The following is a 14,941-nucleotide window of genomic DNA, read 5'->3' as shown; positions in this document are numbered from 1 at the left end:
ATCAGTGAGTATCTCTGATTCCTCCACCGCATTCACGATTGCTCTTAACTGCCAGTCACTGTATATCATTAAAAATCAGTCAGTTAAGACAATATAGGCTACTGAGTTTTCTGATCCCACAATACAAGGAACAAGAAAATGAGAAGAAAATGACAAGCTGTGTTTACTAATTACGATAGTCTTTGGCAAAGAATAAAGCGATGCGAGTCCTGGCTTTATTGGAGTACATGGATTTAATGGTTTTGACCCAAAGCCATCTGTAATAGAAAACATTCTTAAAATAACCATCACAGCTCAAAAAAAAGTTTTTTGTGTGTGATTGTTTGCATCAAGAAGTGGGAGTGTGCTCTAATCTGACACAGATGCAAACAAATAGAACCGACGTCAAACTAACCAAAACCGCCCATTTCAGCCTCCAGCGCCATGTTCGTAGCTGTTTAATATGATGTTAAAAGACAATAAAAACAATAAACGTGAATTATCTAATCTTAATAAAACCACTGTTGGTGAAGAAAAGATGGAGCTATTCTTGAGTCTAAGTGACTGTGATTTCCTGTGGAAGGGAAGGGTTGAACTCAGGGAATAGTAGTTTTAACAAATGACTCCTGGTGCCAGCTGGTTCACCACACAGATAAAATGTCACCCGCAGCCCATCACAGACTGACGGAGGTCTCTACCAGTGTGAAAAATCCATGGTTGGCCACTTTTTATGTCACTGAAATATATACCAAAGTATTTAAGTCGATTGAAAGTGCAAACATCACACAACAAAGGTGTATTCAAAAAAAGGTTGAAGAAGCTTTTAATAAACTTTAAAAATTCTTAATGTTTATCTTTTCACATGGGGAGTAAAAATGGGAATGGGATTGTGAAATTTCCAGGTAACACTCTCCAGAGGATTGCATCTCTCCTGATGAAGGGAATGTGTGATTTTCCTGGAGATGTTGGGCTGTGCCTTCCCTCCGCGTATCGACCCCGCCCCGCAGGCTGCATCATCATCATCCGGCCGGACAGCCTCGCTCTCCCGCTGAGGTCACAGCAGCAGCGGCCCTCCCCCTTCCACACACACCGGCTGGACCGGAGCGCTGCGATAAAAACTGGAGACAGGGGACGCATCCAGCTCAGTCCAAGCAAGCAAGAAAATCCTCCTCTCAAACTTCTTCTACAAAGACACTCAGAAGTACTCGACCCACAAGAGACATCCTGGTAAGTGTACCTCTGCTATGCTCTCGCGATATTTAGACATTATATACCTTATGCATCAGGTTGTTCAGTGATAAACTTTAATGTTGATTGTCTTTCTGAATTGTGCCAGTTTAACACCATTATCAGGTGATGTAAAGTTGTAGGTAAAGATTTCATGAAGTGTTAAACATTTTGCATCTTTTTTGTCATTGAAAAACACTATACTTTATATTATTTGATTTCTTATTTTCACATGATTTAAGTATTTTTTTATCTGCAGTGTTTTTAAGATGACAATTTCTTAACTATTTGTATGGCTAGTTAATAGCCAACATATAGTATGAAATCCTACAGTCGAATAATGTTTTATTTAACCTAATGTAAAATGGAAAACTTCAATCTTATTGAGGTTAAATTTAAAAAAAATACAAATGTAAGTTTAAAACTAGAGTAGCCTGCGAACAGTTATTGGTGGTCCAACATCACACTTGATCTGGTTGATAAGGTTCATTCTGGTTTCGCATTAGGAGGATGAAACTTAATATAACCGTCTGCTTGTTCATACATTTGTGCTGACACTTTTTCACACCGACTTAAATTCTAGCAACCTTCTCATCTTTCCTCGACATCCAAAATTCGAATCCATGAGAAAACTGTACAACTTTACTTACAGCTTTACACATCACCCCCAAACATTTTTCATAAAGTGAATCATCAGCTTGTGATATCAGAGTCACTTACTGTTATGAATGTTACAAACATGAAGATGTTGTGCGCTGCAGCTGGACTTCACGTGTGTTTCTTATCTATGATACTACACAGAATCATCCACAGTTATCTCTTGTATATACAGTCTCTTATCAGGCAAATGAGCTGGATTTCGCTTCTCCTGAATTCCTTCTTTGGGTTCTGTCAGTGCTGATACTGTATTCTCCATCCCACTGATACTCTGTGCAGTTTGTGTTGGGAGAAAGTCGTTAGGGTCCATTATCTGCATTCCTGGAAGTATGGTCAGCTGTGTTAGGGCCTCAGACTGATGTTTGTGACTCATGTGACCTCAAAGCTGTAAGTTAAGAGTAGGTCAGACAGAGGATAGCACTGCACCGTTCTGTGAGAAGCATGGGTAGAGGAGGATGAAGAGACAATAATTTAACACTTGAATCTGGAGAGAAAAGAACCCCCACTTCCTCTCTGACTAAATTTTGAAATCATATCTCCATCAAAAGGCATTGATAGTGGTTCAAGTCCCATCAAAGCCTTCTTCTGTCCCATGCAGTCCTTGCTGGAAGCTGGAATGACTCAGGACTACTCACTCTCTTTCTGCTGACCGCTGGGATTTTATTTCGTCTCTCCGTCTTTCCCCCTCTTTACTCTCTGTTCTGTCCATCCCTTCATCTCCTTCCACGTAGCTGTTACATGCTCCAGTTTATACTCATGTCTAATGTCAACACCTGCCCTTTTGATACTCTGGGTTTATGTTTCTTCCTGATAAGGAGTTCAAGGCCTCATATTGTGCACAGAGCAGGGAGAAATAATGCAACAAAGGCGCTCACTGTTCTTTGGGGACTTTACAGGGATGGATCCCAGCTGGTTTACTGAAGCTTGACAGAAAACTCCCTGAATGAATATTGCACGCTAAGAAGCTTACCGGCAAGACATTGCATGCCAAAAGCATCATCAGCAAACTTTACATGCATGCAAAGCTCTTAACTGTAAAAAAAAAAAAAAAAAAAAAAGGGGCATGTTTAGGGATCCCAACAAGTAAAAAAAAAAAGGTCAGATTTACAGGGACCTTAAAGTGCTCAAGCTGTCGTAACAAGATGGTTTGAAAAGTCTTTACAATCCACTGATTTTGAGCTCTTGAAGAAATATTGTTAGGAAAAAGAAGTCAGTGTCGTCAAAATTAAACAAGTGCTACAATGCCAAAGAAGTTTTCTCTGACACTTCCTTCTGCTGCTATGGTAAGCAGTCCACACTATGAATATGTTCATATATTATATTATTTCTGACATTTGAATAGAAGAGTTAAACCATCCACGCCCAGAGATGCTTTAAAGTGCAACATTTGACTTTCACACCTTGATACAACTATTCTCCCTGCACACAGTTCTCACGTTTTACGACTTTAAAACTGAAAGCTTTAAATGTCTCACCTCTGAACATAACAGCCTCAGCACTTTGTCTCCATTACACAAGTCTGCTAATGGCCCTGTGACAGAGATCGTGGTCAGTGCTTTAGACCAGCACTTCCTTTTAATTTTCTGCAAATGTACCCGAATAGGAAGTGAAAACCTTGCGTGATTATTTGTGTTTGTCTGCACGCTTTATCATCTGTTGCATGTGTTACTTTGACTAAAGTGGTGCATTTGAAGCAGCTGCTGACTCACAGTCTGGCTGCTGCTGCTACTCCAAGAGGTTTTCATTTCTTCCATTCATATTTGACCTACAAGAGGAGTCTCACTCTCCTCAGGCTGCATACATGGTCGTACATGTTTTTCTGTACGAGTGTAACAGACATTATGCCTTAACTCTGTCAATACCAAGAGAGAGGATTGAACACGAGCCGCTTGTTGTGTCTAGCCTTTACTCAACATATTAATAGATTTTATCTAAAGGAGCAAAAATGGATATACTTACTGATTGGTACTTTTCCTAATGTGTTGCTATGGTGATAATAGTAACATTAGGGTAAAAGGTTTTGTATTCAAAGTTTGGTCTAATCCTGTTTCACAACACTAATCATTGTTTCTTTAATGGTAAAAATGACTTTTAGGATTACACTGAATGTTTGCTGTTGTGTTTCCTGTTAATTTTCTGTCATTTATGGTTATGATTCTTGTGAACAGCTGAGATTCAAGGTTTTGGACACAGAGAGGATCACAACAGGTCGGACTTCAGAAGAATTCAAGTTTCTTAGTGCTTAATTTTTGTTTGTTTTTCTTAAACTTGCCTTTTTAATGTACTGGTTTTCACTTCATTACACAACTATTGACAGTTACGCATGAAACCTACCTTATGATTTTCATTATATTTGCTTAATTGCTCTACAGTGAGCTGTTATAGGTTTATCTGACTTCTTCAAATGCATTCATTGAGTGTTCATTTTAATTCAGGTCAAATGTTACTGAGTTCTCAAATGACAAATCTTGAGAACAGATGCGTGAAACATCGGTTGTTTGTATAAACAAATCAGTTTAAGATTCACACACCTTTTAGTTATGCAGCACAAACTAAAGAAGCTTGTTTTTTTAACTGTAACATTTAAAATACAATTTTCCATTCAGATGAAGGTTCAAATGCAATAACTGTTGTAACACAGGCCACAAAATCAGCTAAAACTCTGGCTGTTTACTCTGAATCATTGTAGAGAGAATACTGTTAAAGGCTCCCGCACAGGGCCTCTCCGCTGCAGATACTGTAGACTCTAAAAAGGGTGGGATACACATGTTTTTCATATCTGGTGTATACATGTCTGTGTTAGCTTGTGTGCTTCCCTGTGTTGATATGAACTCACGTTTCCGCAATGCATGGGGCCCTTACTGACTGTATTATAGCAGGAAACACATGTTTTCAGCTGACAGGGTGGAGAATGGGGTGACTGAACACAGCTGAACAGCTGCACAAAGGAAACAAAGAGAAAACTGGTGTGTTGTTGTCGCTCTGCCAGAGGGGCTCAGTTTGGAGGGTAAAAGCGTAGGTCAACGGAGTATTTTATTTGTCCGAGACACAAGAAAGTTTTCACGAGACCTGTCGTCCTTCATATGGTGAGTGTGTGAATACATGTGTTTGAAAAGTCACATCCTAAGGGGGGAGTCTTTGTTCTGATGAACAATGAGCAGAAAGAACAGTAAATCTTTGTGTGTATGGGGTGTTTATTAGCTCCACGTTCCTGAGCACTTTGTGTCTGTGAGAGTATGTATGTATGTGGGTGGCTGTGTTTTCGGTTGCCTCACTGACATATGAAAACAGGGTGCTGTCTTCTATTAGCTCAGTTAGCCAGAAGGTGAGTCAGTGGATCTACAAAACATGCAGGCATGTATGCACACGGTTCCTGCTGTATGTCTGTGTCTTTGCATGTCTGTGGAAGAAGTTCCCCATAGTTATTTTTAACACAAACCGTTTCTCATAATTGGGTGATGTGTTGTACTTCAGTTTGTGGTGTGGGACCTTATTTTTAAAATTCTTTTAGATTTTCCTCCCCACTCAATCCTTCAATCACCCCACCTTTTTTATGATTCATATAAGCTCACATTTCACTGAAGAGCAGCTCTTCTGTACATGTCTTTTCTTCATGATGTGACTCCAAAACAAAGAGGAACATCTCAAACATCTTTTCATAAAGTATAAAAGGGAAATACATCTTTTTTCTGTCTTTCTCCGGGCTTTCCCTTCTCTCCTGAGTCACTTCATCCTTCCACAGCTGCTTCTCTGCTCTGTTAGAATGTCGGCACAGAAACTTTCGGCTCTACGTGGTGCTCTTTATCGCTCCAGGATTTCCCCGATTGAGCCGTTTGACAAGACAGTTTTAAACAGAAAGTGAAGATAATCTGCTTCCTGTTTGTTCCCATTCGGGAAGTTGTAGAAGACTTATGATAAAGAGGAAATTAATTTCAATACAGCCTCCAAGAAACAAGCTGCTCATCCTATCAGAGTGTCCTGCAGAGTCTGTTATAACTTCCGGTCTGAGTCAAGAAGTCAACTAAACTTCAAGAGACTAGAAATGAACTTACAAGCACCCCACCTCGCCCACTCTTTCCTCTCTGGGGGTCTTCCTCAGCAGCAGGCGTACTGTAGATGAAGGAAGGAAGCTGAACAGAGACACATTGGAGTCAGGAAAAGGTGGAAATTTAAGACAAAATATTGACACATAGAACAAAGAAATCCCTGCACACTGTCCACAGATGTTCAGCGCTGAAATGAGTTGTTCTGTAATGGCGTGTTAAATTATCGAAATGCTAAAGGGTTGCTAATATGTACTTTTATTCTCTTTTTATTTTTTCCAGAAATCTTAAAGACTGCTTGAGTTTAAAACCACTTGAGTAACCATGGCAACAACACTGTTACTATTAACGTTCCTGTCTACTCTCTGCTGCAGCCTAGCAGGCAATGTGAGTACTACATTCTTATTGTTTTCTTCACAAAGGCTTATCTTTTCACATAAGCATTCTCTTGGGGTTCTTAATCTCTCTGAGCAAGCACATAGTCATTAATGCATTTTTGTTTTTGAAAATACCTCCTCAGTAATGCCTTCAGGAACTGCCTTAAACTTCAATATACGAGATTCAAGAGTCAGCTGCTGAACGCTGGCATTTAACTTTATTTTATATTGTAATAAATGTCTGATTTATGATCAAGAGCAGCAACACATAGATTGTGATTTTAAAAGTTCAAGTCACCACAAAACAATCTTCTTCTTTATCTTCCAGTTTACTTCAACAGTATCCTAAAGAAATGAAATGATTGCTCTGTCTGCCTGAGTTGGAAACCACAGCCATGCAGCCAGTCCCCATGCACCACAGCTCAGTGTTCAATGTTTATTTTCTGTTTCAGGTGGAGCTGCTCCGCACTAAGCGAGGGACTCGTTTTTACAGAGGTGAGCCTGACAGGCAGCCTGCCAGACGGACGCTTTTGATTATTCATGTCCAGAAGTCTTCATCTTCCTTTGACACCTCCTGTGAGCTCCATCACACTCCTGTTTGTTTTCCCTAATAACACCACCCTCACCACCACCACCATCTTTATCACAGTCTTTAAACTCACTGTCGTCATTCACGTGTTTGTGTTCCCTCTTTGCACCATTACCTCTTCTACATGTTACAGTGATCAAGTTTATGTGCCTTGGCTGTATACTTACTGTTTGTGTGTCTGTTTGCGTGTGTGTTTTTCAGCACAATGTGTTGATAGTGAGACGTCCGCTATTCGTAGTACTGGGGACACTTGGCTGCGATGGAGAGGACAGCGTGTGGAGTATTGTCGTTGTACATTGAGAGGCCGAGAGATTTGTCATATTGTGCCCGTTATCAGTGAGTGTGACGTGACAGACGCAAACACACACAAACACAAGCACACACACTTAATGTAGATTGGCAGCATTTTCTGTCTCTTTTTATTCATACTTATTTTTGCCTGCAATCAACAGAATGTGATCTTGTATTTGTTCATTTCTCTGTCAGTCTTTGTGTGACCTTACTAACCTCTCAGTCTTCATTTGACCTCTAACTTACTGCTGCATCCTCATGATTATTTTCTTTGTTGGCTTACCTCAGTCACGTGTCCAAACCCCTGTCATTTCAGTTCATCCAAATGAAGAGCTGCTGGGTTTTCCGTGTCTTTAAGTAGGCGTAGTTTAGTCTGAGATTGTTTGAAATACTCATGCTAGGGGAGCCCTTGTGCGCACTTCACCCCCATTGACGGCTTCTGTGAGACATGACTTGCCCCTCCCTCTGCCAAATTACAACCACATTTTCGGTCTGCTAAACTGCACCGCCTGTGAGCTCAGAGCACTGGGAGCGAGCTGGGTGCTGTTTGTCTTAACGCTAGCCTTTAGGAAATGTTGAAATAATAAATGAGAAACCAGACTGGAGATGGAAGAAAAACCCGTTCTGTAGTGTGTGTAAGAAAAGAGTCAGAATGAGCCATTTGTATACTTCTCATGTTTCTATGTCGAATATGACACACTTGACCAAACCCACAGTATAATTGGCTGTATACGCAAGAGGTCAAATCAATCATGTTTGGATCAGTGAGATTGTTGATTTGCCGAGAAACTGTATGATGCATGACTGACTAACAGGCTCTCTGTCCTCCTCTCCAGACTGCTACGTGTCTCAGTGTTATAACGGAGGAACCTGTAAAGAAGCCGTTTACACGTCAGACTATATCTGCCAGTGTCCTCCAGGCTTCAGTGGGGCTCACTGTGAGATCAGTAAGTACTCGACAAAGACTTGTTTTTAATCAAGGCCATGATAATTTACAATTTAACAAAGCAGCTTTTTTTTTTTTAGCAGTTTACGGGAAACAATTTTTTTTACCTGTTAAATCTCAGAAATTAGCAAAATGTGAAAATTATTCTTAAACTTCTCTCCTAAAGTTCAGGTTGTCAATATCAGCCACATCCTCACAAATGATTTTTTTTAATTTTTTTTAATTTAATTTATTCTCGGTTCATCAACTGATCAATGAATTGACTTCTTGCTCAACTTTAATCTATCTTTTTTTTTAAATCTATCTATTTCTGTATTGCTAATAGAACACTTCTGTTGTCCTTCCGTCCTGTATATTATGTTTTTCAGTGTTTTAGCTGAGTCCAAATCATCATGGTCGGTGACACAATACTGATTAAGTCGTTCTGTGAAACTGTTAATGACTCCAGATAAAGTCACAGTCTGAATGTGTGACTCAAACAGAAGGTGTCATGGGCCTGCGGTTTGGAGAGAAGAGAAAGATCATAAAACATGGAAAGACATTCTGGGACATAAATGTTTTTGTTTCTGCGGGCGACTTTTTGAGGCTTTAGGGACACTCCGCCCTCTCAGTGGGATAATAATACAAACAGCAGCGGTCACATTTAGCTGATTTCAGTGACAGTGTAATGAGTTTGTATTGCCAGACTCAATAAATCTGATTGCGTTTACAATCATCATGCTGTATGTTTGGTCATTGTTTTACACTGCTAACAGGAGAAAATACTAAAAATGCCATCAGAACACACGTTGTAAGTTTAATGAGTTACATAAGAAATAACATTGTTTTCATTATCTGTCCAAACATTTAAATGGCTTAAGATTTTCCAGAACCAATAAATAACTTTAATTGTGTCAGAATACATAAACAAGGCCAGTTATTGGAGTGATGTCAGCCTTATATAAATGAGCGACTCTATATTCAGTTTAACTTTGTCCCTTTCTCCAATAGACACCAATGAGAAGTGCATTGTGGGAAAGGGTGATGGGTACCGCGGCACATGGAGTACCAGCAGTTCAAGATCAGAGTGCATTAATTGGAACTCCACTTCTCTGAGAGGAAGAAAGTTCACGGCGAGAAAAAATGATGCTGCCAGTCTGGGACTGGGTAATCACAACTTCTGCAGGTAGGTGACCAGGGCAGACTTTTGAAGGAATGAACTGCTAATAGTCATTGTCAACCAAGGAAGGGGTCTGACTGACCCTCAAAATATGTTACACCTCCAATTATAATTAACTGTGCTTGCAGGGTGCACTAAGTAACTGCACCATTTATACGAAAGGGCTCAGATTATCAAAAGCACAACATACAGACAAGGCAAGGTTACTGTATCATAGAGGCTGAGGTCAGCTACTCGTTAAGGAACTGAAACATGCCACCAATACTAAATAGGCAAATGTTTGTAAAGATAACATTGAAAGGAAGTAGGCACTATAGGTACTTCTGATAGATTATATGCTGAATTGAACAATGACATCATCTTTTGTTTATTGTTCATTCCCCCCCCACACCCTTTACAGAAATCCTGACTTGGACAGCACTCCATGGTGTTACATCTATAAAGGCACTCAGATCACCTGGGAGGCCTGTCCTTTGCCCAAATGTCCTGAAGGTACAACCTGACCAAATGTCAATAAGCAGAAACGCCAGGGAGTAAACTATACATTTTCTTTAACACTTGGCTTCTCTTTGTGTTTGGGAGCAGAAAAGTACCAAGAATGTGTGAAGGGCTCCGGTGAGTCATACAGAGGAACAACATCTGTCACTAAGAGCGGCTCTCGCTGTCTGCCGTGGGACTCTCCTGCTATAAAGCGCAAAATTAACAATGCTTGGAAATCTGAGGCATTGGAGCAAGGGCTGGGCAGCCACAACTTCTGCAGGTAGAGATGCCAGCTAATACAACATTAAGAATTAAACACACTTACATACTACCAAGATCACAACTAAATCCTTCTTTTAACCAATAGGAATCCAGATAGTGATGAAGGTCCATGGTGTCACACGTACAAGAATTTGCGGCTGACCTGGGAGCTGTGTGACATACCGAAATGCTGTGAGTCCCTTATGATATGACGGTATCAGCAATGGAGGATCAAAGATGTGAGATTTTCACAGTTCATTGTGTTTAGGATCTAAAACCTTTGACTTCTGTTTTTTTCAGCGACACGTCCGTCAGTCATCACCACTGTCGGCCCGCGTGCCCCAACAACTAACAATAATAACAGAGGTGTGATATTTTCCTATACACCAACATCCTCCATGATCCATTCCCATGATGTATTCTGTGTGTTTTTTTATTGTACTCATATTTAACTGCCCTCTCTGTAGCAACTTGTGGTCAGCGTTTGGACAACAGCCTGAATCATCCGGCGTTCCGTATGTTCGGTGGCAGAGCTAGCGACATCACAGAGCAACCGTGGCAGGCGGCGATTAATGCCTACCAGTCCCGTCTCAAGAAACACTTTCACCGATGTGGAGGAGTTCTCATTGACTCCTGTTGGGTGCTGTCTGCTGCACACTGCTTTGAGGACAGGTAAGAATTCTTAGCATAAACATATACACCTTACATTATTTAACCTGTTTGGAATGTAACATGCAACATGCAATTATTCCCTTCTTTTGTTCAGTGTCAAGGCAGATAAATTGGAAGTGATTTTGGGAAGAACCTTCCGGAAACAGAATTCCAGTGGCGAGCAGATTTTCAAGGTTGAGAAGTACTGGATCCATGAGAAATTTGACCCTGAAACATTTGACAACGACATTGGTGAGTAGACATAGTAGAGAAAAAAAAGATCAAATGTGAGATTTTTTTAGAAACATTAGAACATTAGTATTTGGAGAGTTGGTTTTGGCAAACTGGCAGTAATTGTTTTGGCCCACTAACCCAAAGAGACTGAGGAAAGTTAAATGAGACTCTTCAAACAACCACGTGGGGTGATATGGAACATTAAGAGGGCAGCAGAGGCTTGTTAAAACTTGAACCCAAAACCTCTGCTTTCACCCACATTACCCTGACTTTCCACTGGTCACTTTCCACTTGCAGCTCTTTTGAAGCTTCAGACGGACATTGGCATCTGTGCTATAAATTCTCCGGAGGTTCTTCCAGCATGTTTGCCTGAACGTGGGCTGGTGCTGCCCGACTGGACCCAGTGTGAGATCTCAGGATACGGAAAAGACTCTGAATGTAAGAAAAACATGTCGCCCATTGGTAGTACTGTGTGATTTTTTCATTAAGGCCTTTTTTGGTAAACTGGTGTTACTTAAATGACCAGCAGAGGACAGTGTAAGCTTTCCCATAAACCTTCCATTGATGTTTGATATTTGATCATGAGATGCTGAATCCACTCTCTTCACAGTTTCAGCAGAGTACTCGGAGCGTGTGAAGAGAGGTTATGTTCGTCTGTGGCCCAAAGAGCGCTGCATCCCGGAAGTTCTCTCTGGACGAACAATTACCTCCAACATGCTGTGTGCAGGTGACACCCGAAACAGGGACGATGCCTGCAAGGTGAGAAATATTTCCCAAAATTCCTTCTTAAATCTACGCTGATAACGGTACTCTGTCTAATGTTAACTATTGTTCTGCCTCTGTCTATTCTGTTTCTTGCAACTAAATCACAGGGGGACTCTGGTGGTCCACTCGTCTGTCGTAACAATGACAAGATGACTCTGATGGGCGTGATCAGCTGGGGTGATGGGTGCGGGCAGATGGACAAGCCAGGGGTCTATACCCGTGTCACCAATTACATCGACTGGATCAACAGGAAGATCAAGGCAAACCCTGTCTGAAGTCAGAGAAACTGCAAAGATGCCTTGTTTGATGAGCACACCCACAAAGCCAGTGGGTAAAACAGTAACTGTTGATATGATTATCATCAAGATGATAAGCAGATAGATCCAAAGTGATGGAGGTTTTGAAGGAGCAGGATGACTCCTACTGAAATGCAAAAAAAAAAAGACCTCAAACCTGAGTTTCAATGCTCAGTGAAGCTCTTGTTTTCTGTTCTTGACTCTCCTAAATGTGATAGCACATATTGGCAGAAACACGGGACAATCTCTGGATCTTCATTATGGTTGATTTCTTTTCGTGTATAAAAAGTGTTCATGTGTTTTCTAATTTCATAGGAAGCTAATTTGCAAAATGAGAAAGCATTATTATTCAGCCCTTATGCCTCGCTCTATGCTGGTTTACACAAAGAAATCACAGAGGAAGACTTCAGGTCAGTCGCACTTTTAATTCAACATAAGCAATCATTTGCACAGTAGAGTGCATCAACTAGGAATGTAGGCACATTTTAAAATCTTTGCTCTTCCAGATTAAAGGTTTATTTGGTGCAACCAGTGGAACGCAGAACATTGGCCTTCTTTAGGGGGTTGATGGGATCAGACCCCCTAAAAGCAAATCTGCTGGTTCAGATTCTGCTCAATTAAAAAAAAGTGAACTCATTTAGCTTACTTATCTCTTTAATCTTTATCTTTATTATATTTGTATAGCGTCAAGTCATAACGGGTGTTATCTCGAGACACTTTACAAAAGCAGGTAGAGGACCTTACTGTTTGTCTGTTAACATTACAAAAGAGCAGGTAACAAGACCATGCTCATCGTTATGGTTACATAAAGCAGGTAAAAGACCTTACTTACTGCTATATTACAAGAGCCCAGCTTAATCCGTCTGTTTGGGCAGGCCATCCTCATCAACAGTCCCGAGGAACCTAAGAGAGCTCAGCAGCTCCCAGAGAAAGGAGAGGTTCGTACATTTAAAGATAGAGACATGTTGTAATAAGATAAAGCAGGGAGAGAGAGAAAGAGGAGAGCATTTCTACAACAAACTCCTGGGTTGAGCCCACCATGTACATAACGTGTAGAATACTTTTATATAAAAATGACCAAGGGGAGTTTTATCTTCTCTGTTCAACATTAAACTGCTAATTGACTGCAAGCTGATCTACTAGACTAATTTTTCTATGACTCAGTTGAATTTTTTCACTTTTTTATTTATGTTTTTTAGACTATTTTATAGAAAAAACATTTGTACTGTGTATTGTAGTTAAATAATTTATTGTCACTGTCATTATAACCAGCTATTAAAGCAGACTTCTCTGTCAATAAATAATACTTTAAATAAATATTTAACCCTGTCATGCTATTTATACTAATAAAATGATTAGACAAAGGAGAATAAGGCTCAGTTTATCTGAGTGTTTACTTTTTCTTTCTCTGGATTCCAGTGGAGAAAACACTTTACAAGATTCTTGTTCAGCAGAAATGCAATATTTGACCACTAATGTGTCCTTTTTCTGTAAAGTCAGAGATGATACAGTTCCCTGTAAGGTGCAACATGGGATCAGTTGCCCTCTATGAATCTCTTTCAATGGAGAACATGTGACACAACTCCCTCTACTTAACAATAAACTCTCTAAGATTGTATCAAAAACAGGCAAACTAGTGGGCATACCACAAAAACCTCTGTCTTCATTATTTACTGATGAGACGTGTAATAAAGCCAGGAGTATTCTAGCAGATAACTCCTGTCCTCTCTTCTGCAAGTTTGTGCCACTGTGCTCTGGGAGGCGCTATAGAGTCCCTCTGCCAACCAAAAATGTCTGTAAGAAGTCATTTATTCCAAATGTAGTTAACATCCTTCATTATATAACATGACTGATGAGATCTGAACCATGACATGAACTAGCTGCTATGTTGTCTGTGTTATTGATGGCCTGAATATTTTTATACTGATTAGTTATACTGTAACTTAAATGGAGAGCCTAAGGCAAATATCCAACTCCGGTGGACAATAAAGATTTAGTTGATTCTATTGGGAGCCTCCTGGGAAGGAAATAAGTTTACCTATTATGAGAGTAAAAAAAAAACCTCCAAGGCGTTCACTAAAGTGGAGAAACTTTAAAAAGAACAATGGCAGATGCAGCGGAGACAACTCCACAAGTGCCCTACAGAGGCTCCTACCCAGGGACAAACAAAGTTGCCTCTAGGGCCTTGTACAAGCACCCATACAGGTACTTAGTGCTCAAAAATGTATGCATGTGAATAGTGCCCTTATATTTTTACCCCTGTACTCAGACAACCAGAGGTAACATATTAAAGGGAGTTAATTATTTTTCCCTTAGATTGCGGATAGAATTTTTTTTTTTTTTTTTGACTAGTTAAAACAAAATGAATTAAATTCAGTTGGTTTTATGGCCATAGGCAGGTGGCAGTAGGGACATTTGGAGCAAGGACTGAAATGGGCAGTGTCTGTAAGCTGCTCATTTTGAGGCAGGTACTCCAACTGCAGGTGAGACTGTGTGACTGACACAGGCAGGAAATGCAAATGAGATCAGTTAGAGCTGCTTTTCACATTCTATGTGTATCGCTCACTTTGAATCTTTAAAGCCATTTGCATCCAAGAACGAGAACAAATACATTTCCTCATGACTTGGGCTGCATTACTCGACCTGGAACCATGACAATGGTAAGGGTTTTTTATTTCTGTTGCAGTTTTGTTGGGTTTCAAACTGTGTGTGAGTGAGAGGGAAGTGAGCTGGTGTTATTGATGGCAGAGTTAACATCTTGTAACAACTGAATCCTTTGTAAACCTGTGTCAGGGGGTGAAGTCCAGATAACGTGTGTGTGTAGATAGTCTGAAGTCAATACACCTACTGGCATCAGTAATGTGTATTAATCCAGAATATAAAGTTTTCTGAAAGGTCAAACACATTCTTTTATTTACTGTTTTGCAAAAATAATTAAAGTTTTCATGAGCTGACTGAAGTTAAACATGTTCAACTTAAATATAAC

At 40.2% G+C, this 14,941-nt stretch overlaps 1 protein-coding gene across 3 annotated transcripts; it reads left to right on the top strand.

Annotated features, from left to right (window-relative positions):
- The first annotated feature begins 908 nt into the window (after positions 1–908).
- On the top strand, positions 909–13,272 carry plat (plasminogen activator, tissue). Of its 3 annotated transcripts, none has more exons than XM_079364484.1 (15): positions 909–1,206; positions 6,189–6,293; positions 6,736–6,859; positions 7,074–7,208; positions 8,000–8,110; positions 9,100–9,274; positions 9,669–9,760; positions 9,854–10,028; positions 10,116–10,201; positions 10,310–10,375; positions 10,477–10,681; positions 10,776–10,912; positions 11,192–11,332; positions 11,505–11,653; positions 11,767–13,272. In XM_079364484.1, the coding sequence occupies exons 2-15, from the start codon at positions 6,231–6,233 to the stop codon at positions 11,932–11,934; spliced, it is 1,827 nt and encodes a 608-aa protein (XP_079220610.1). In that variant the 5' UTR covers positions 909–1,206; positions 6,189–6,230; the 3' UTR covers positions 11,935–13,272. The 3 variants fall into 3 exon arrangements, with proteins under 3 accessions (XP_079220610.1, XP_079220612.1, XP_079220611.1); XM_079364485.1 differs by having other exon boundaries at positions 917–1,206; positions 6,736–6,778; XM_079364486.1 differs by lacking the exon at positions 7,074–7,208 and having other exon boundaries at positions 6,736–6,778.
- The last annotated feature ends 1,669 nt before the right edge of the window (positions 13,273–14,941 follow it).

Source organism: Symphodus melops (assembly GCF_947650265.1).
Source record: "Symphodus melops genome assembly, chromosome: 1".
In the NCBI taxonomy this organism is placed as follows: domain Eukaryota; kingdom Metazoa; phylum Chordata; class Actinopteri; order Labriformes; family Labridae; genus Symphodus; species Symphodus melops.
This window is presented reverse-complemented; position numbering and strand designations above follow the sequence as displayed.